General features: G+C 52.0%; 1 protein-coding gene across 2 annotated transcripts; it reads right to left on the bottom strand.

The window, feature by feature from the left end:
- Positions 1-952: 952 nt before the first annotated feature.
- Positions 953-22298, bottom strand: LOC144324981 (protein HEG homolog 1-like). Of its 2 annotated transcripts, XM_077916658.1 has the most exons (12): positions 22158-22298; positions 21244-21363; positions 20523-20648; positions 16412-16530; positions 14890-14948; positions 12819-12985; positions 11354-11482; positions 10623-10665; positions 7689-7726; positions 7346-7424; positions 4921-5080; positions 953-1942 (listed from the first exon to the last, which is right to left on the bottom strand). In XM_077916658.1, the coding sequence occupies exons 1-12, from the start codon at positions 22228-22230 to the stop codon at positions 1787-1789; spliced, it is 1269 nt and encodes a 422-aa protein (XP_077772784.1). In that variant the 5' UTR covers positions 22231-22298; the 3' UTR covers positions 953-1786. The 2 variants fall into 2 exon arrangements, with proteins under 2 accessions (XP_077772784.1, XP_077772785.1); XM_077916659.1 differs by lacking the exon at positions 11354-11482.
- Positions 22299-23070: the final 772 nt, after the last annotated feature.

Here is a 23070-nt window from a genome sequence, read left to right on the forward strand (position 1 = left end):
AGGGGAGAGTCCTGCCGCCCCCCTTGCTCCTCAGATCTTAAGCTGCTGTGATGAAGCTGGGTGCACATCGCACGTGTGTGTGTGTGTGTGTGTGTGTGTGTTGCGGGAGAGCGTTTTGTCAAAACAGCATCAATAAAACACACCCGCCACTTATACTGTCTCCGCATTACAACCTCCTTATCTCCTCTTCCCAGCATCCAAAGAATGCCGTTTAATCATTCTGTGAACGTCCCCGGTGATAAATTAATAAAGCCCATTCGGAGATGAATGGATCTGAACTTATCAGAGCAGATTGGAGCAGGATGGGGCTGAAGGAGAAAAAGTGCGCCTGATTTTGGGAGTTTGTCTGACTCAGCTGAGATCTCTGGGTTGACAGAATGCCATTATTGCCGGCTCATGAAGTCGGGATGGGGCCTCTAAAGGTCATCTGGTCCAACTCCTCAAAACACAGGAGACCCACAGCCACTGAAGCACCTTTGAGAGGTGGGCACACACACACACACACACACACACACACACACACACACACACACACACCAGGAATTGAAGGAAGGTTCAAGGAGAACCTTTCCTAGATGGGCAGGATAAATGAGGTGAATACAAAGACTCTACACAATGTTACATATTTCTTTCTAGCCAATCACATATAAACTGATTTAATGCATGATTGCAAAGTAATAAACTTTATCTCTGTACCTTTTTAAAAAAGCAATGTTCTAACCCTGCACTGAACAAAGAAGGGCTGGATGTTCCAAAGGCAATTGCCACACTTCCAGGTTAATTGCCGTGTCAACGATCTGCAAAATCTAGTGACAATAACCCCTGGAACATGAAGCAGCTGGAGGCCTGGATTTGGCCAGGAAAACAAGGCTGCGTCTCACATACTGTAATGCAGTCCAAAAATCTTTCAGTATCTCCAGGTCAAAAGCCATTTACAAGAGAAGGAAGGGAGTTGTTTTTGCACACTGGCAAAGAAGATGTTTATTTAAGTGTACCCATTTTACAGAAAAGGGTTGTTTAAAACACAGGTGGTTATCTAAGAATAAACAGCAAAGAGGATTTCAGTTAAAAAATTCCAGCAATTCTTTAGACCCCTGTTTTCCCAGGGCCAAAAAACAGCCACGGAAGTCTCCCCCCTGCATTTTGGGGGTGTCCTGCAAGGCTAATAGCTCCTGGGCAACCTGACGACCGAGTTATAAGGAGCAGGAAGTTGCGTATTTCTTGAGACAGCTATTTGGGGCTTTTTGGAAAGGGAAGATCAGCCTCAAAACCTGCAACTGGAAGTGGAAGAGGAATCTCTGTGTCTGGCCTTTTCCTCCTGCCATTTGCCCCCCCCCAACCCCCCACTTCAAAACCCACTTTCCCTCTTTTACGGTTTGCCCCACAGAGATGAGGAAAGCAGGTTTGGGGTGAACCTGAGAGGACAAGCAGGAAGGGCAAAGCGGCCCCTGCCCCACGGCCATTTCTCAGCCTCGGCTTCCAAGGCCATTTCTCGGGTTCTTGTTTTTTAAAACCACCCCACCCTAGAACAAACTGTCCAGGGCAAGGAAAACGCAGCTGCCCCATAACTCAAAGCCCTGACGTTCATCCAGACTGAAGCCTCGAACCCTCAACTCAGGCCCCTCGGCCACTTTGTGGGTCTTGTGGCAGCCAAACCCTCGTGGGGAAGAAATCCTTGGCAGCAGAAAGCCTGAATGCCGCCCTGGCACCCGATGCGGGCGCCCCCTTGTCCGGGGAGACCCAGGAGCAGGTTGATGGGGGCAGAGAGGGGACCCCAGCTCCTCCTTCAGAAATAGCTCCTCCGGTCCTTCTCCTCGGCGGCGTCGCTGACAAAGACGAGGTTGTGGCAGCCGCCCAGCGGCTGTGGGGGGGAGGGCTGGGAGCTCAAGGACCCCAGGAACGTCTTCAGCCGGGGGGCATTTGCCGGGCGCTGCCCCACGTCCTGCAAGGCACAAGAGGAATGGGGCTCAGGGGGCGGGACAGGCAGCGCCCCACATCTCCTGTCCAGGATCCCACCTGCGCAGCCACAGGGACAGGCTGACCTTTGGACTAAACTAAGGATTTGGGGGGCAGAGGGGGGACACATTTTGGACCCTCCAGGGGAACTTGACTTCCTTTGACGGCAACCTGCAACATGGCCCACAGGCGGCATCCCTCTGTCTCGAGGGGCATCCCTCTGTCTCGAGGGACAATGGAGTGTGGGCGGCATCCCTCTGTCTCGAGGGACAATGGAGTGTGCCTCTGGGGGTGGAAGAGCGGCATTAGCAGCCCCAGAGTGAACTGCAAGCCTGGGCAGGGGTCCTGGGGGTGCTGGCCTGCCCAGATTGCAAGGCCCCCCTCTTGCCAGGATGACGGGGTCCCAAGGAAAGCAGAGCAAGGCGTTTGGCACCAGCTGGGCTGCAGGAGTTGCTGGAAGACTGTCTTGCCAGAGTGGTGCATGCTCTGGTTATCTCCTGCTTGGACTACTGCAATGCGCTCTATATGGGGCTACCTTTGAAGGTGACCCAGATACTGCAATTAATCCAGAATACAGCAGCTAGACTGGTGACTGGGAATGGCTGCTGGGACCACATAACACTGGTCCTGAAAGACCTACATTGGCTCCCAGTATGTTTCCAAGCACAATTCAAAGTGTTGGTGCTGACCTTGAAAGCCCTAAACGGCCTCAAAGGCCCTGTAGACCTGAAGGAGCGTCTCCACCCCCATAGTTCTGCTCGGATGCAGAGGTCCAGCACCAAGGGCCTTCTGGCGGTTCCCTCCCTGCAAGAAGTGAGGTTACAGGGAAGCAGGCAGAGGGCCTTCTTGGTAGTGGCACCCGCCCTGTGGAACGCCCTCCCTTCGGATGTGAAGGAAATCAGCAGCTAGCTTATCTTTAAAAGACATTTGAAGGCAGCCCTGTTTAGGGAAGTTTTTAATATTTGATGCTGTATTATTTTTCAACACTTGATTGGGAACCACCCAGAGTGGCTGGGGAAACTCAGCCAGATGGGCGGGGTATAAATTTTTTATTATTATTATTATTATTATTATTATTATTATTATTATTATTATTATTATTATTATTATATTATTATTATTATTATTATTATTATTATTATTATTATTACTACTACTACTACTACTACTACTACTACTACTACTACAAGGCGCCATCCAACCGCCTTTGGGACTTCACTCTGCCTTTGTGGAGGGTTCACCCCTGAGCCTTTTCTTCTCCTGAAGATGTCCCACAAGACAGTGGAGGTTTAGGGTCAGAGTGTTCCTTCTCCTAGATGGGCTCCCTTCCCAGATTGATGAGCCCCACCTGCCCCCCACTTGCAGAAACCACCTTCTTGAGCCTTGGGCCACCTCTTGGCCTCATGGGCCCCATCCGCTGGAGCCTGTCTTCACACGCAGGCAAAGTCCCAAACTGCCTTTGGGTCTGAGACCCATTAGCTGCCCTCACCTGGTTCAGCCATTCTGGGAGTGTCACCTGCTGGCAGCTTCCGGGAGCCACAGGTGTCCACAGAGTGCAGGAGGGAGGTGGGCAAACTGCCCCAGAAGCAGCACAGTGTGCCCCCCATCAGAGGCATGACCCCACTCCGAACACCCCATTCGTCCCAGGGATGATGGTGGTGGAAATTGGGGTCCAGCCATCAGAGGACCAGAGGGTCCCCATCCTTAGCCTGGACCATCCCATGTGTTCAAATAATAATAATAATAATTTATTTTATTTGTCCACTGTGGGAGTGGGGCCAGGGCAGGAGAGTGCTAGAGTCCTGTCTAGTCAAATTGCATGGGATCGATTCCAACCTGTTACCTCCGAGGATGTGGACAGGCTGCTTGGACGAGTGAAGCCAACCACCTGTCTCCTGGATCCTTGCCCATCCTGGCTAATAAAAGCAAGCTGGGAAGGGCTGGGCGATGGGCTCTGCAGGGTGGTGAATGCTTCCCTCTGTGAGGGAAGTTTTTTAATGACTGATGTGGGTGGCACTGTGGGTTAAACCACAGAGCCTAGGACTTGCCAATCAGAAGGTCGGCGGTTCGAATCCCCACGACAGAGTGAGCTCCCGTTGCTCGGTCCCTGCTCCTGCCCACCTAGCAGTTCGAAAGCACCTCAAAGCGGCTTAGTCATGCTGGCCACATGACCTGGAAGCTGTACGCTGGTTCCCTCGGCCAATAAAGCGAGATGAGTGCCGCAACCCCAGAGTCGGTCAGGGGTCCCTTTACCTTTAATCCCCTGTTGGAAGCCGCCCAGAGTGGCTGGGGAAACCCAGACAGATGGGTGGGGTATAAGTATTATTATTATTATTATTATTATTATTATTATTACCCCATCCATCTGGCTGGGTTTCCCAGTCACTCTGGGTGGCTCCCTACAGAACATTAAGAACAGAATAAAACATCAAACATTAAAAGCCTCCCTTCAGATGTCTTCTAAAAGTTTGGTAGTTTATTTCCTTGACATCTGATGGGGGGGGTGTTCCACAGGGTGGGTGCCACCACCGAGAAGGCCCTCAGCCTGATTTCCTGTAACCTCACTTTTTGCAGGGAGGGAACCGCCAGAAGGCCTTTGGGAGATGGACCCCGGTGTCCGGGATGGAGACGCTCCTTCAGGTCTACTAGGCCCTTGAGGGCTTTCAAGGTCAGCACCAACACTTTGAATTGTGCTCCCTTCAAAATGAAGGGAGGGGGTCTTGGACTGGCTCCTGGCGGCCCCATCCTTGCTTGACCAGCTTCTCCAGTGCTCACCCCCCCCCCCCTTAGCAGTGGGCACCCTGCCCCTCTCAGGCACAGGGGTGGGCATGTGGGGAGGGGAGTGTTCCTGCCTTGCCCCCTTCTTTGCCCTTCTTGTGAAAACCAAGGCAGGGAAGACCGCCAGGTGCCCCTTGGCTGAGTTACAGAAGACAGACCCCCCTGACCCCCCCAGCCAATGCTCACCGGGCCCCAGAGGGACAGGCGGTCCCCTCTCCTCATCTCGGCCTCCTCCAGGCTCCACGGAGGCCTCACGCGGGGCAGGCTCAAGGTGGAGGAGGCGTGCAGGGGAAGCTGCGGGGCGTCAGGGGTCTCCTTGAGGTCCTCCTTGGGGGGCCGGGTGCTTCTGTGGGGAGGGGAGAAAGAGAGAGGGAGGGAGGAGAGGTCCAAGGAGGAGGAAGAGGAAGAGGAGCCCCATGTCCTCCAGAGTAAGGCTCCTGGCCAGCTCAGCCTCCCCCAATTGCTTGCTAGGCAAGAAGGGGGTCTTTCTTTCCATCCCCCCAAAAGAGAGACACTTTGCTTCTTCTTCTTTCTTTGGCGATCCCTCGTAGCCGAGGAAGATGGTTCTACAAAATTGGAGAAATCGAGAGAGATATAGCCACACCGGCAGCATATCTCTTCTTTCTCGTATCCAAAAATGCAAGAAGGGCTTTTACACTCGCCAGAAGTTCTGCCCTCGCCGGTCCTGGATGGAGCCTTTTAAAAAGTCCCATATGCTCAGAGACTTTGCGCCTGTTCATTGGGGGAGATGGGAAGCCCAGAGCACTTGTTCTTTAGATGCCCCTTTTATGAAGAGGCACGGAGTGAGGCCATTGAGCCCCTGCTGCTGAGGCTCACTGACCTCCCGGAAAAGCAAAAAATTGACCTTTTCCTGTTAGGCAAAGATCAGAAGACGACCCGGATGGTCACCAGATTCTGTGTACAGATCTGTAGGCACAGACCATCCCCCGACCCAAACGAGTTCGTTAAGAAAATCCCCAAACTCGGTTCCATGGGTGACTCTGGGTCATCTATCTGCGGTAGCTTATCTTAAAGTTTTACGTGTCTATACGCTTATTGCATTTATAAATTGTAAATTTATTGTTGTACATCGTTTTAAATGTTTGTTTTCCTTCTGGGATTGTACCCCCAAGGGTGTTTTATCAGCAGTAATATGACCATAGGGACGCAGGTGGCGCTGTGGGTAAAAGCCTCAGCGCCTAGGGCTTGCCAATCGAAAGGTCGGTGGTTCGAATCCCTGCGGCGGGGTGCGCTCAGCTGCTCGGTCCCAGCGCCTGCCAACCTAGCAGTTCGAAAGCACCTTTGGGTGCAAGTAGATAAATAGGGACCGCTTACTAGCGGGAAGGTAAACAGCGTTTCCGTGTGCTGCGCTGGCTCGCCAGATGCAGCTTGTCACGCTGGCCACGTGACCCGGAAGTGTCTGCGGACAGCACTGGCTCCCAGCCTATAGAGTGAGATGAGTGCACAACCCTAGAGTCTGTCAAGACTGGCCCGTACGGGCAGGGGTACCTTTACCTTTAATATGACCATAATAAATTATCTATCTATCAACATGGTTTGAAGAATGAGTTCGTAAGTGACTGTGGAGGCCAATTCTGGATCCACACATCTTTCCACGGGGGGGGGGGGGGGGACACTGGTTTCCAGGCGGGCACCCTGATGCTGTGTTTAGTCTCCCCTCATGGGCCAAGGGTAGGGGCCAGCAATGTCCCCCCAAAAGCCCCCACCCTCCCCAAGGCAAGGAGGCCGGTTGTGTTCTTCTGCACGAGGAGAAAGAACATGAAATGAAGGAATCGGAGCGACGAGGAGAGTTAAGAGCACCAGACGATGGGGTGGTAAAAGCTTTCTGGAAAATGATATATAATGAGTTGGGGAAAAATGTTTAAGATGATTTTTGTCCCCAAACCAGAGGCTTTTTTGTTAGGCATTATAGGTGCGGAACTACCAAAAGAAAATAAAAGACTGCTTATGTATGCAATGTCAGCAGCAAGGATGCTCTTAGCACAGAGATGGAAAGAAGGAGAAAGACCGAGCAGAGAAGATGGAATATGCAGGAATGGCAAGACTGAAGGGAGAGATCAGAAACCAGGAAGAACAAGTATTCTTAAAAGACTGGAATAACTTTCTAACATATTTGAGAGATCACTGTAAACAGCTGAAACCATTGGCAGGAATACAGTGACACTTGTAACGTAACATGGATTTTGGATACTATGATTATATAACAGACAGATTGCACTCAGCAAAAGATGCAGGAATAAAATTTAGAATTGGAACCCAGGGAGGGAAGGAAGGAGGTTTCAAGGTTCGAAAGAACCCCTTTTTAATGTGTGAAAGGTTATGGTGCATAACCTTCATGTAAAAGTAATAAAAATTTATTTTTTAAAAAAAGAGCATAAGACAAGCCTGGCTTCAGGATCAGGCCCATCAGGTCCAGCCTCCTCTTCTCACAAGGGCCAACCAGATGCCCATTAGGGGAAACCCTCTACCAGGATTCGCACTCAGAACCAGCTGTCTCCCCTCCTGCGGCTTCCAGGGAGAGCAAGAGGCAAACTGGTCTGTAGCCAGAGAGCGGGATTTTTCCTGGGGAGACGCGCACACACACCCTTACCTGGAAAGAGACCCAGCGATGAGCAACAGCAGGAGGAGACCAGCGAGGCCAGAGACGACCACCAAGGCCAGCAGGAAGGCTGGGGGGGGGCAGAGAGGAGTCAGCCCCAAAGGGGAACCAGGTGAGCCCAAGCCCCCCCCCCCCGAAGGGCTCTTACACTCCCCAGAGAGGAGCCACTGGTTGGCCATGGGGAGGACAGGACGCTGGCCAAAGGGGGTCCCTCTGGCCTGATCCAGGCACTGCAGGGGCACCCCTCATGCCCCTTTGCCCAGGGGGGGATTAAGGAGGGGGGAAATGGGCACCAACTTGCCCCATGAGGGCAGGTGGCAGGGAGGGCACTTACGCTCCTGGCAGCCGGCACCACCGAACCCAAATGGACACCTGGGAGAGAAAAGGGGATGGAAGGTTAAGGCAGGTAGGGTCATAGAATGGGGGAGTTGGAAGGGGACCCCCCCCCCCCCCCCCCGCAGGGCAACAAGTTTATATGTTGGAAATGTAAAGCGAAGGATGGAGATTTTTTTTCACATGGGGTGGACATGTGAGAAAATTAAAAAAAAAAATTGGGATATAGAATCATAGAATCATAGAGTTGGAAGAGACCACAAGGGCCATCGAGTCCAACCCCCTGCCAAGCAGGAAACACCATCAGAGCACTCCTGACATATGGTTGTCAAGCCTCTGCTTAAAGACCTCCAAAGAAGGAGACTCCACCACACTCCTTGGCAGCAAATTCCACTGTCGAACAGCTCTTACTGTCAGGAAGTTCTTCCTAATGTTTAGGTGGAATCTTCTTTCTTGTAGTTTGGATCCATTGCTCCGTGTCCGCTTCTCTGGAGCAGCAGAAAACAACCTTTCTTCCTCCTCTATGTGACATCCTTTGATATATTTGAACATGGCTATCATATCACCCCTTAACCTCCTCTTCTCCAGGCTAAACATGCCCAGCTCCCTTAGCCGTTCCTCATAAGGCATCGTTTCCAGGCCTTTGACCATTTTGGTTGCCCTCCTCTGGACACGTTCCAGTTTGTCAGTGTCCTTCTTGAACTGTGGTGCCCAGAACTGGACACAGTACTCCAGGTGAGGTCTGACCAGAGCAGAATACAGTGGCACTATTACTTCCCTTGATCTAGATGCTATACTCCTATTGATGCAGCCCAGATTTACGACGAATTGAAAAAAATTGTTCAAATATACATTCCCCCCCCAAACTGGAAACTTTTTTTTGCTGGGGTTGATAGGAGATGAAATAAGAAAAGCAGACCAGAGATTATTCATGTGTGCTATGACTGCCGCCAGAGTCTTAGTAGCCCCAAAATGGAAAACTCAGGAAATACCAACATTAGTGAATTGGCAGACAAAAATGGCTGAATATGTGGAATTAGCAAAACTGATCTGCAGGATCCGTAACCAAGAGGAAACTACGTACAGAAGTGAGAGGAGTAAATTTGTGGAGTATATATGTAATCATTGTAGAAGTTTAAAAACTGTAGTAGGATTAAAATAAATCTTATGACGTGAATAGGATGTTATGGAGAACCTGCGAAAATGAAAGATTACTATGAAAACTTGTTGAAGGGAGGGAGGGAAGTCTGTGCTCGACGGAGCGTTGGGAAAATAAGTGTACATAGGACTGTAGAACTTCAGTGCATTTATTTTGTTTTGTTTGTGTTAAAGAAAACTCAATAAAAAGCATTTTAATAAAAATAAAGAAGTTTACAAAATGAGGAATGGCATGGAGAAGGCAGAGAGAGGAGTCTCTCTCATAACAGGGGAACCTGGGGTTCAAATGGATAAAATAAAGTCCTTCATGCAATACAGTTAACCTGTGGAACTCCCTGCCACAGGAGAAAGTAATAGCCACCAACCTGGATGGCTTGAAAGGAGGATGAGACAAATTCATGAAGGAGGAGGAGAAGCAGAGGTTGGATGGCCGCCTGTCATGCGTGATCTAGTTGAGATTCCTGCATTGCAGGGGGTTGGACTAGATGGCCTTTGGGGGTCCCTCCCACCTGGACAATGCTGCGATTCTGTGAGAGGGTGATGGGTAGCCATGAGCTTGTGGGTTTTCCTTGGGGGCATCTGGGTGGCCCCCGTGAGAAGAGGAGGCTAGAGACTGCAAGAAGTTTTGTAAGGAGGACTATTTGAAATATTGCAAGAAAGACGATGAGGAGAGTTATTAGTTAATGATAATTAGGAGTACTAGAGAAATCAAGAAATGCAGAATAAGTGATAAAGAACGAAAAATCATCAGAGGTGTTGATGGAAGTCTAAAATATTGTATAAGATAAGAAGTTATGTTATATGATTGTTGGAATTGATATGTTAAAAACCCCGATAAAAATGTATTTTAAAAAAAGGGACGAGAAGAGGCGGCTGGAGCAGGTGGGGCCCCTTGGGTCTGATCCTACGGCCTCCAGGTCCCCTTCAGCCGCTGGCTCAGGGGAAGGGTGAGGTGGGAGAAGACCCTGGAGCCCACCTGCTCCTGGAGGGGGCAGCTCAGGGAGGGAGGAAGAAGAAGAGAGGAGGTCAGAAATGGAAGCAGCTGCAAAAGGCACTTCCTGGTAGCCACCCCCCCCCCCAAAGAAAAAGCCAGGAGGAGCAGAAGGCAGGGAGATGGAGTTTGCCCCCCAGGGCAGGTCCAGCCAGGAGCCACCTCAGCAGAGGAGATAGAGAGCGGCAATAAAATGTTGCAAGAAACCTCCAAGGTCGTCTCAAAGGGAGCCTTTTGCAGCCTGCAGGGACTTTTCTGGGCCGGAACCCCAGAGGAATTCTGCACATGGCCAGAGACCTCTTGGGACGGAGCCAGGGCACCCCCAGACCTCCTTCACAATGCACCCCTTGAGGGAAGAGTCTGGATGGGGCCCAGACATTGTCCTGGGACAGGAGGGGGGAGTTTGTGTCCTGCAGGCAGGCAGGGACAACTCCCCCCCCGGGGGGGCCAAGAGGGACAAGGCCTGCCTCTCACGCCTCCTGCAAAATGGGACACCTGCCCAAGTCTCTTATTTTCCCTTCTTTTAATCATTTCAATTGGGGTGGGGGTGACAATAAATTTTCCGCACCGGGTCCCAGCTGACCCTGCTATGCCACTGCTTGCTGCTGGCTTGTTTTTTTATGGGGTGGGGGGAAGTAACAGCCACAATAAGTGGGGGGGGGGTCTGGGGAGGGGGCCGCTGTGCTCAGGCCCTGCTGGGGGGCTCCCTTTCAGAGGGAGGTGGAAGGAGGTGCCCCCGCCCCTGGCAAGTCGCCACAGGGACACACCCCCCCCAGGGAAACTCACCTGGTGCAGGTGCCGTTCTGCAGCCAAAATCCACTGCTGCATTCTTTGGGGCACAGGAGGGAGAAGAGACAGAACAAGCGTGAATCACAGGAGGGAATAATAATAATAATAATAATAATAATAATAATAATAATAATAATAATAATAATTTATACCCCGCCCTTCCCGGTTCAAAAACTGGGCTCAGGGTGGCTAGCAACAAATTTAAAACACTTAATTATAAAAGGAGCATAAAATACAGTATAAAAACATGAATAACAATAAAAAATAAAAAATCAATTTAGGGGAAATAAGCATTAGATAACCCTCAGGGCTAGCTGCCTGAATTGGTCCTACTTAGGCCAGTGAGGAGGCATGGGGAGAATTAGCTGGGAAGAGTTGGGAGGGACCCCAGGGGTCATCCAGCCCAACCCCCTGCAATGCAGAGGTCTCAGCTGAAGAATCCCAGACAAGGGGAATTGGCGTGCTCCCCAAGTGGGGCTCTGCCCCACGACCCCCCTTCCCACCCATCCAGGCAGTGATGACCAAGGGGCCAGTTCACACATCCTTAAGGGAGGACCCCCTCCCACCCCACCTCTGTCTGGGGGTCTCCTCTGCCTCCCTCAAGCCATGCATCACCCAGGGTTTCGGGGTGGGGGGTGCTGGGTCCCTGCCCCTCCCATCTGGCTGGGAGCCTGGAAACCCCTTGGAGGGCCGGCTCTCTCCCTCCCCCCCCCCCCGGGGAGCCACACCTGCGCAGGTGCGGTCGGCTGGGTGCGCCTGGAAGTGGCCAGGCTGGCAGGTGCATCGGACGAGGCCGTCTTGGAAGGAGCAGCTGGTGGAGAGGGAGTCGCAGACGTCAAAGAGACAGAGGCTCAGGCCTGCGGAGGGAGAGAGAGAGGCAGGGCAGCCGGGGCTGAGCGGGGGCTGCAGGATCCGGCCCCAAGGGGCCCAGCGAGACCAGGCAGGATCCCAGCCCAAGAGCAGCTCTCCCCTCCAACTCCTCCTTGAATTTCCCTTATCCTCTTTTGTACCCATCCCCGTTGGTGGCCATCCCCGTCTCATGAGGCAGGGAGTCCCACAGTTCAACTCCGCTTTCCTTTGACTCATAGGATGCCCCAGACTTTTAGCACTAGGAGGGAGAAAAGCTTCTCCCTCTTGGCTTTCTCCGTGTTACGAATTATTTCTCTGAATTTTACGGGTTATAACTCTGATCATGGCGTGTTTCTTACTACCCTTTCCCCCAAAGTAAAGGTAAAGGTAAAGGTACCCCTGCCCATACGGGCCAGTCTTGACAGACTCTAGGGTTGTGCGCCCATCTCACTCAAGAGGCCGGGAGCCAGCGCTGTCCGGAGACACTTCCGGGTTACGTGGCCAGCGTGACATCGCTGCTCTGGCAAGCCAGAGCCGCACACGGAAACACCGTTTACCTTCCCGCCAGTAAGCGGTCCCTATTTATCTACTTGCACCCGGGAGTGCTTTCGAACTGCTAGGTTGGCAGGCGCTGGGACCGAGCAATGGGAGCTCACCCCGCCGCGGGGATTCGAACCGCCGACCTTTCGATCGGCAAGCCCTAGGTGCTGAGGCTTTTACCCACAGCGCCACCCAAGTCAGGCTCTTCTGCAATCCTTTTCCAACTCTGCAATGTCCTTTTCTAAAGGAGGGCAGCCCAGTCGCAGGGAGGACCCCCCCCCAACAGTCTGCGGCAGCTAGACTGGGAACTGAGTGGCTGCAGACACCACATAACATCGGTCCTGAAAGACCTACACAGTGTTGGTGCTGACCTTGAAAACCCTAAACGGCCTCGGTCCAGTAGACCTGAAGGAGCGTCTCCACCCCCATCATTCTGCCCGGACACTGAGGTCCACCATCGAGGGTCTTGCAAGAAGTGAAGCTACAGGGAACCAGGCAGAGGGCCTTCTCGGTGGTGGCACCTGCCCTGTGGAACGCCCTCCCACCAGATGTCCAAGAGAAGAGCAACTACCAGACTTTTAGAAGACATCTGAAGGCAGCCCTCTTTAGGGAAGCTTTTTAATGTTTGAAGTTTTATTCTGCTTTTAGTGTTCTGTTCGAAGCCGCCCAGAGTGGCTGGGGAAACCCCTCCTGCCTTCGCAAGCGCCAGGCCTGCCAGCCTCCCCCCCCCCCCCCGCCTCCCTTGCCCTGACAGACCCGGACCTTTTCCCGGGACACCCCCCCCCCCAGCTCCCTTCCACTCACTCTGGTAGGGGCCCGCCTTGCGCAGGAGAGCACATGCGGGGGGCCCCATGTGGCTGCTTTCGTGGCACTGTGCCCGGAACGTGGCCACGGCCTCCGCCACCTGCCGGCTGGTGACTGGCGCCCGTGCGGAGAAATGGTGGAACAGGGTCACTTCGGAGCTGGGCCACCTGGGGAGCGACAGGTGAGGTGGGATCAGGGGGGGTTGGGTTCCGCCTGCCCCAGCCCCCTCACTCCCTTCCTTCTCCCTCCATCACCTGCCTTCACTGGGGTGAGCAGCCGCCCTCCAAACCAGCCCGCCTTACAGGGCTGTCGCTGGGTTTACAAAGCTCTGTGGGCGCCCAGAAAATGTGCTTTGTGGATACGGGGGAAGCAGAGGGAGGCATGATCCGGGACTGCCAGCTCCCCTGGTCTTTATTATTTCTTTACTAATATATTGATAGAGCAATTAAGGATTTTTACAATTTTATAAGATGCAGAGAATAACATGCGCTGAGAAACCAGAGAGAGGAACTGAGTCTCTTGGTTTTTTTCTTTTTGGGGAGGGGGGAGGGGGAATGTATTTTGGATAAAATGTTATGTTGATATGCCTAATAATTTTTCCCCCAAAAAAATTTAACTTATTTATTTCTTTACTTATTTCATAAAATTTATACACTGCTTGACTGGAGAGGGGGGGGGAGCAAAACTCAAAACGAAAAAATTGCAGCCACACTTTAAAACATACGAAAATTAGAATACTAAAACAGATTAAAGCCACCTCAATGTTCTGGGCACCCGAGTGGCCTGTCAATAGAAGGATGTTTATAGCAGGCGCCGGAAAGAGAACGGGGAAGGCGACTGGTTGAGGTCAAGAGGCAGGGAGTTCCCCAGGGCAGGCGCTGCCACATGTAATGCAGGATGTGGCACCTGGAGCAGATCCCAGCGGTCAAGGGGGTGCATGTGGGGTGAGAGAGACTCCGTTTGCCATGGGGGGGTTGGTTTCACCTGTGCTGCCCCCCCTCCAGCCCCAGGAGCCTTCAGGGGTCTCTCTGCCACAGGCACCTGGCTATGGGTATTTTAATGCACTGAAAAGTGGAATATTATGAGCTGTGGGGCAGGGAGTGTGTTTAGTTTATCTCCTGGCGACTATTCCATTAATGTAATTAATACTGTTTCATAGAGTATAAATGTTATATTGATTTGTTAATCACATGACAGGGCTGTGTGACGTTTAGCTTATTTTTGAGTCGTTGCTTTGTTAGCAGCAAATTATAGATTGCAATTGTTTCTCTGGCTGATTTGTTGATTACAGTGGTGCCTCGGAAGACGAAATTAATTCGTTCTGCGAGTTTTGTCGTCTTGCGATTTTTTTCGTCTTGCGAAGCACGGTGTCAGAAAAGTTTTGGAAAAGCTTCAAAAATCACCAAAGTCTTCAAAAACCTCAAAAAAGGCTACCACACCGCGTGCTATGAGTTGCTCCTCGAAGTCAAGTCGCAACTGTATTAACGGTGTTAAGAAAAAGGAAACAAACTTGCAAGACGTTTCCCTCTTGTGAAGCAAGCCCATAGGGAAAATCGTCTTGCGAAGCAGCTCAAAAAACCAAAAACCCTTTCGTCTTGCGAGTTTTCCGTCTTGCAAGGCATTCGTCTTGCGAGGTACCACTGTATTCTATATGATTCATGTGGATCTGTGATGCTCCGCCCTGTCATTGCTAATTATTGTTTGTAAGCTGCTTTGGGATTCATCTGAAAGAAAAATGGCGCAGAAATATAATTAAAAAAACTAAAATGATTAATTGGTAGTGCAGGTGGTGGACTCGCCTTCCTTGGAGGTTTTAAGGCAGACCTTGGATGACCCTCTCAGGGATGCTTTCCTTGTGAATTCCTGCATCGCAGCGGGTTAGACTAGAGGACCTCTTGGGGCCCCAACTCCACCATTCTATGATATCAGTCTTGCCGTGATCCCCCCCCCACAGTGGCAAGCAGGCAGATGGATGCACATGGACACCTCGTTTTAGAGGTGGGGGCAGGAACCCAACCCCAAGCACCCTGACCCCCCGGCATGCAACCCCCCCTCCCAGCCCCTCACTTACTTCAGGTCTCTGGCAGAAGAGCCCAGGTAGCCATCGAGGTGCCCTAGGATGTGTTGGAACTGGGGAGAAAAAGTTGGAAATGTGGGGGGGGGAGAAGCAGGCCACAATGGAGCTCCGAATTCCCACCATGCCCCCCCCCCAAGTCCCAGACCACTGCTCTCAGCGAAGGGCCTACTGCCATGGACTGGCTCCCCCCTCTTCCTTCCTGGGCCATGTTCAGAAAGTGGTGGGGGGGATGAGTGTTCAGACCCTTGGGCTCTCACTTCTGGGGTGCATCAGGGTTCCGTCCTCTCCCCCATGCTTTGTAACATCTATATGAAGCCGCTGGGAGAGATCATCAGGGGGTTTGGACTGGGTGTCCATCAATATGCAGATGATACCCAGCTCTACCTCTCTTTCAAATCAGAACCAGTGAAGGCGGTGAAGGTCCTGTGTGAGTGCCTGGAGGCGGTTGGAGGATGGATGGCGGCTAATGGATTGAGGTTGAATCCTGACAAGACAGAAGTGCTGTTTCTGGGGGACAGGGGGCGGGCTGGTGTGGGGGATTCCCTGGTCCTGAATGGGGTAACTGTGCCCCTGAAGCACCAGGTGCGCAGCCTGGGAGTCATTTTGGACTCACAGCTGACCATGGAGGCACAGGTTAATTTTGTGTCCAGAGCAGCTGTCTCCCAGCTCCATCTGGTACGCAGGATGAGACCCTCCCTGCCTGTGGACTGTCTCGCCAGAGTGGTGCATGCTCTGGTTATCTCCCGCTTGGACTACTGCAATGCGCTCTATATGGGGCTACCTTTGAAGGTGACCCGGAAACTACAACTAATCCAGAATGCGGCAGCTAGACAGGTGACTGGGAGCGGCCGCCGAGACCACATAACACTGGTCCTGAAAGTACATTTCCGAGCACAATTCAAAGTGTTGGTGCTGACCTTGAAAGCCCTAAATGGCCTCAAAGACCCAGTATACCTGAAGGAGCGTCTCCACCCCCATCGTTCTGCCCGGATGCTGAGGTCCAGCTCTAAGGGCTTTCTGGTGGTTTCCTTACTGCAAGAAGTGAGGTTACAGGGAACCAGGCAGAGGGCCTTCTCGGTGGTGGCACCCGCCCTGTGGAATTCCCTCCCATCAGATGTCAAAGAGAAAAACAACTACCAGATTTTTAGGAGACATCCTAAGGCAGCCCTGTTTAGGGAAGCTTTTAATGTTTAACAGACTACTGTATTTTAATACTTTGTTGGGAAACCCAGCCAGATGGGTGGGGTATAAATAATAAATTCTATTCTATTCTGTTCTGTTCTTCCTCTGAGCTAAAGGGGAAAGCCCCCCAGAATGGCTTAAAAAGGAAAAAAAATGAATTGTATGAAACAAATGAATAATCCAGGACTTGGTGGGGAGGGCAGAGGGTGGGGGGAGAATCCCTAAAAGCCGCTGACCACGAAGGCCGGAGGGGGGGGGGACACACAAGGAGCTGGCTGCTGCAATTGGGGACCCATAGAGCCTTCAGCCAATTGGGGAGGGGGGCGTCCCTTACCGATCTCTGGACCTGGAGGGTGACCCACGGCAGCTGAGACTCGGCTGAGGTGATGCCCGACAGCGACCAGTCGGGGCTTCCCGAATCCCACAGCGAGAGCCGGCCGGGGAAGGCCTTGACTTGGCAAGAGAGAGAGGGAGGGGGCAGAAGTGGGATCAGAACAAGGCAGGGGGGGAGGAGAAGCCAGAGCACATTGTTAAACTGCGGAACTCCCTGCCACAGGAGGCCTAGGTGGCTTCAGCAGAAGGGCGGACAAATTTGTGGAGGCGGCTCTGGATGGCTCCTGGCCAGGATGGCTCCGCTCTGCCCTCCCCAGTCGCAGGCAGAAACGCTTTGAATCCCGTCTATGGAAACCCCAGGAGGAGAGAGGGGTGCTCTCGCACTCGGATCCCACTTGGGGGTTTCCCGTCATGGGCGTCTGGGAGAACAGGATGCTGGCCAAGGTGGGCCATCGGCCAGATCCTGCTGGCTCTCCTTAGGCTCCTTTTCTTTTCTTTTCAAAATTATTTTTATTAAAAGTTTCCCAACAAAATTTATAATAATCAACACTAAATAAAAGCAAAATAAAAACACAAATTGCATTTTACATTTCTATTCCCCTTTCCCCAACTTCCCTTTCTATCACTTATTCATTTCTTCTGCATGTAATTTTCTATACCTTGTATATTGAAATTGAAATCCTACCTTATTGACATATTCTTAACGTTTTACCCTCCTATCTATATTTTCTATTTGTTAAGTGCCTTAATCAAATCCTGCAAGTGAGTTCATTACAGTACATTGTTTCTGTATATGCAGCTCGTATACTAAAATTGGAACGATCCAGAGAAGATTAGCACGGTCCTTATTGCTGCCTTTTCTTTAATTTTTTGAATTTTTATTAGAAATTTTATTTACAACGTAACATAAACCCTCCACCCCCCCCAATACTGAAATACAATAAGCATAACATACAACAATTCAAACAACCCAATAAAAGACTTCCTTTATCCTGTATCTGGCCTCCTTATTTACTTCTTATAAACTGTTTCCTTTATGAATGATCATTAAGATTTTTCTAATTATAACTTAAATATCCACAAAATCTCCTGCAGACATTGATCGAAACAAGTCCAGGTACATATTTTAGGGCACTATTTTGTGAAGTATTCTCTGCATTTCCCCCATGCTTTTTGAAACTCTCTTAATCTAGCCAGCTCAATAGACTCTTAACAGTTTGTCTTGCCGTTCCTTTTTTGTTTATATGCTGCCTTTTCAACCAGGCTGGAGAAAGGCTGCTCACGGAATCCTAGAGCTGGAAGGGACCCAGGGGTCATCTAGTCCAACCCCCTCCATCCTTTGAAATGGAGGATGTCAGTGTGGGGGATATTTATGGGGGGGGGGGAGAGGCTGTAGCACAAGGGTCCACACACAGAATGAGGCTGCACACCCATTTTTGGTCCCTTTCCCCATCGCATTTCCATATCATTAGACACATTCGCCGTCCATCTGTCTCCCCCCCCCCCCGTGGGTGGAGAGGGGGGGCACAGGGGTTTTCATACGGCTGACATTTTCAAATCAGATCAAATGTGGCTTTGGGGGTGTTATGTACTGAGTTGAATAGGATCCAAAATGCAGCAGTCTGATTGGTTCTAGAACAATAGGATCCAGAATGCAGCAGTCTGATTGGTCCTAGAACAATAGGATTCAGAATGCAGCAGTCTGATTGGTCCTAGAACAATAGGATTCAGAATGCAACAGTCTGATTGGTCCTAGAACAATAGGATTCAGAATGCAACAGTCTGATTGGTCCTAGAACAATAGGATCCAGAATGCAACAGTCTGATTGGTCCTAGAACAATAGGATCCAGAATGCAGCAGTCTGATTGGTCCTAGAACAATAGGATCCAGAATGCAGCAGTCTGATTGGTCCTAGAACAATAGGATCCAGAATGCAACTGTCTGATTGGTCCTAGAACAATAGGATCCAGAATGCAACAGTCTGATTGGTCCTAGAACAATAGGATCCAGAATGCAACAGTCTGATTGGTCCACAGGAGCCAGCCAACCCAACTCCAGGTGGAAGTGAATCCGCAACCTGATTGGCCTACAGGAGAATCCCGGAATTAGCCAATCACGTGGGGCCCATTGTGTAAATAATGTATATAAAGCAGATATTTTGAGGAAACTTTCATTCCTCACTACTGTGAGCTGAATAAAGAGCATGAAATCCGCTCTCGACTTCGAGTATATTTCAGGGCGGGGGGGGGGGGAGCACCTCAAAGCACTTATTTCTCATGAAGCCGCAGGAGAGGTGTGGATTGGGGCCAACGCCAGGTATGCCCAGCTCTCCACACCAGGAGGGGGAGCCCATTGGAGGCAGAGGAAACAGGAGGGGGGAGCCTCTGCAGCCCCACAAGAGAGAGGAAAAGCACTTTCTCCAAACTTCACTTTCCCCCATCCAGAAAAGGAGAGGACCACCATCGCCCTCTAGAGGACAGGTGAGGCCATCGCTCTCCCCTCCATCTCAAGCCACAGGCCTGTCATTCAGTTGTCCTCCCTGATGCTCCTGATTTTTCACAGAATCCTAGAAGGGCCAAATGGCAAGGGACCCCCAGGGGTCATCCAGTCCAACCCCCAGCAAGGCAGGAATCTCAGCTCAAGCATCCCTGACAGACAGCCATCCAACCTCTGCTTAAAAGCCTCCAGGGGAGGAGAGTCTGTCCCAGAGTCCCGACAGGACATTATTCCTTTGTCTTTTACTTTTAATTCCACCCGCCCTCCCAAAGGAGACCAGGGCGGGAAGCAGCAAGTGATAAAACAGTAAAATATCTTATGTTTTGCGGGGGGGGGGCTAGATGACCTTTGGGAGCCTTTCCAACTCTACAATAATTCTGTGAGTGGAAGCAGCAAGGCCCACATTCAGCCTTCAGCTTTAGCTGATTCCTGCCTTGCAGGGGTTGGACTAGATGACTCTTGGAGGGCCCTCCCAACTGTTAATTCCGCTTCTATGATCCCAAAGACCCCCTTGGCTTTCTGTGACTTTAACTGACCCCTGGACTTCAGCAGCAGGAAGGGGTTCGCTCCTTGGGCCGGTCACAATCTCTCAGCCTAGCCTACCTTGCAGGGCTCTTGTGGGGATTATGAGGCAGTCACCTTGAGCTCTTTGGAGCAGGCTAGGGCTCTTTGGAGCAGGCTAGAGCTGTTTCCTCGTTCTGCTGGATCTCTCAGTGGCTTTTGATACCATCGACCATAACATCCTTCTGCACTGTCTAGAGGGGCTGGGAGCTGGGGGCAGTGTTATACCAGCTCCATCTGGTATGCAGGCTGAGATCCTACCTGAGTGTGGACTGTCTGGCCAGAGTGGTGCATGCTCTGGTTGTCTCCCGCTTGGACTTCTGCAATGCGCTCTATATGGGGCTACCTTTGAAGGTGACCTGGAAACTACAACTGATCCAGAATGTGGCAGCTAGACTGGGGACTGGGAGCGGAGGCCGAGACCACATAACACCGGTCTTGAAAGACCTACATTCACTCCCAGTATGTTTCCAAGCACAATTCAAAGTGTTGGTGCTGACCTTGAAAGCCCTAAATGGCCTCGGTCCAGTAGACCTGAAGGAGCGTCTCCACCCCCATTGTTCAGCCTGGACACTGAGGTCCAGATCCGAGGGCCTTCTGGCGGTTCCCTCAATGCAAGAAGTGAGGTTACAGGCAACCAGGCAGAGGGCCTTCTCAGTGGTGGCACCTGCCCCGTGAAACACCTTCCTATCAGATGTCAAGGAAATAAGCAACTATCTGACTTTCAGAAGACATCTGAAGGCAGCCCTGTTTAGGGAAGTTTTTAATGTCTGACGCTGTATTGTTTTGGTATTTGGTTGGAGGCCGCCCAGAGTGGCTGGGGAGACCCAGGCAAATGGACGGGGTATAAATAATAAATTATTATTATTATTATTATTATTAGGAGAAAAAGGTGGGATATAAAGGCAATCAATCATCAATCAATCAATCAATCAATCAATCAATCAAGGAGGGCCCTTGCTCTGCTCTTCCTCGATAAGGCTGCTCAGAAAGGCCAGCCCACTCACCCTTATGCACACAATTCGAACCCCGAACCCAAGCTCTGCCCGCTTACCTGGCACACAGCCCAGGGTGGGGCTGAGGTGGTAGCCCAGCCCACAGCGGCAGGAGTTGCGCCCGGCCTGCTCCTCGCAGCTGCTCCAAGGGGGGCAGTCCTCCTCTCCCCTGCAGGCGGGGGGCTCTGGGGGAACACAGAGAGTCAGAAGACAGGAAGACCCCCCCCCCATGGGAAAGGGAAGTTGAAACACTGGAGAGCCTCTTTCAGGCGTTGCTGAACTACAACTCCCGCTGCTGTGCTTGCTGGGGCTGATGGGAGTTGTAGTTCGGGAACAGGGGAAGGGCCAAAGGTTCGCCTCACCTGAGTTTGATCAGAACAAAGGGGGGAGCATCTTTGCTGGAGGAGGCAGAGAGAGGATGTGAGAGCCACCTTAAAATTTTTGCTTTCCGCTGCTCCAGAAAGCAGGACTCGAACCCATGGCTTCAAGTGGCAAGAAATGAGATTCCGACTAAACCTTAGGAATAACTTCCTACGGGCAAGAGCTGTTTGACGGTGGAGCAGATTGTGGGCTCTCCTTCCGTGGAAGTTTTTAAGTGAGATTGGATGGCCTCTGGGATTCTGTGTTTGGGACTACATCTCCCAGCATCCCCAGCCAGCATGGAGGCAGGGGCTGATGGGAGTTGTAGTGTGAAACGACTGCACGGCACCCAGGCTAGGGAGGGTTCCTCTAACTGCACCCCCAAGTCTCACCCCCAAGCAAAGAGCCGCTCAGCTTTACCCTGCTCTCCTGGGGCACCAGCCCCACTGCTGGCCGTTGACCCGGGGAGTGGCGTGGTCCAGGTCGGAGGGCTGGGGCTGGGAGGGTTCGATCCTGCTGACCAGTTGGCTGTACTGAGTTCTGAAAGAGATGGAATGTCGTTGGCAGCAGCTCTGCGACACCCAGGCACCCTTGGCAAGATGTAGCCATGCCCCTATCAGGCTTTGGCAAGCTGGCAGCACTGAGATCATCCATTCTGCTGATTTAATCTTTAACTGGACTTTGAATAATTGCGACCATTTTGAATTTCATGGCATCACGGGGGTTGGACTAGATGGCCCTTGGGTCCCCTTCCAATGCTACAGTCGTGTGATTATCCTCCTTCAGTGGGTTATGCAAACCACTCTTGAGAATAGGGCTTTTTATAGGGCAGTGGGCACAGGGGACGAGTTGGTGGAGCTGAGGGGGCGGCGGCCCAAAAAAGCTTGGGAACAGCTGACGCAGATCCGGATTGCATAACCCACATTCGGTTCCTCAGAGGTAATGCTCAAAAGCTGGAACCCATCCAGAGAGAGAGAGAGAAAGAAGAAGAAGGGGAAAAGGGGGGAACCATCTCACTGGAGGGACTTTCAGCCTCTGGAGAATTTCAAATCCCAAACCAGGAATCCTAAAACAAGGAATTAATGCAGATTAAAGTTCCCTTTTGTCTTTCCATCCCAGAGGCACCAGCCAGCTCTTCCCTTCTCCCCTAGCGGAGCAGGTCCAGGCCAGAGTGGCAGGATAGGGCCCCTCCAGGGGCTGCAGCTGCTGCCCCCCAGCAAGCAGGCAGGCTGCCCCACGGAGCCAGCCCCCCAAGCCCCCCGGGAAAGGCTGCAGGATGAGGCCCCTCCCGGAGCGCAGCAGCCCCCCTTCTCCCCCCCCCCCGGGCCACTTACCTGCCCGCGGCCCCCAGGCGGCCCCCAGCCCCACCTGCAAGGCGGCCACGACCCAGCAGACGCCCCCCCACATCCTCCTGGCCTCCCGGGATCCGTGGGGCGAAGCAGGGCCACTGGGGGGGGGGCGGGAGGAAGAGGAGGGCGCTGACCCCACACCTGGCACTCATTAACGCGGCCGGGGCGCCTCCTCCAATCCCCGGCGGGGGAGGAGATTCAAGGGGGCTGCCTGGCCGGAGGGTCGCCAAAGGGAGCTCGGGGAATGGCAGAGGGGGAAAGGGAGGGACCCCACCGGGTCATCTAGTCCAACCCCGGCCAGGCAGGAATAGGCAGCTGCCCCCGGGGCCGGATTGAGGTTGGATGAGGCCCTGAGGGGCTCCTGAAGGTAATAAGGGGGCTTTAAATACCCAGCTGCCCTTTTCCAACAACAAATTGTCGCTTTTTTGTGTTGGAATAGTTGCTATATGGACCTCATAAGTATCTGAAGCCATTTGCACATAACCAAGAGGAGGCGACACAACACAAAACGCGGTTGCTGCATGGAGGTTTTAATTTATTTGTTATCTTATATTTTGGAAATGTACACCCAGGGGTTTTTTTCCTTTAATCCCCCCCCCCCCGAGAGTGGGGCCCTAAGCTAGAGCCTGCTTAGTTTATAGGTGAATCCGGCCCTGGCTGCCCCATCTGGGGATTGAACGGGCGCTCTCAGCCCCGGAGCATCCTCGAATTGCAGAGGCGGAAGGGACCCCACCTGGTCATCTAGTCCAGCCCGCCTGCAAGGCAGGAAGGAGCCACGGAGGAAGGCGGGTTCTGAGGAATGTAAGCTCTTTTTATATGCAATAACAGCAGCAAGAATATTACTGTCCCAAAAATGGAAGTAAGAAGAATTACCGGCGCTTGAAGAATGGAGGATGAA

The sequence above is a fragment of the Podarcis muralis genome, chromosome 12, assembly GCF_964188315.1.
Source record: "Podarcis muralis chromosome 12, rPodMur119.hap1.1, whole genome shotgun sequence".
Taxonomy (NCBI): Eukaryota; Metazoa; Chordata; class Lepidosauria; order Squamata; family Lacertidae; genus Podarcis; species Podarcis muralis.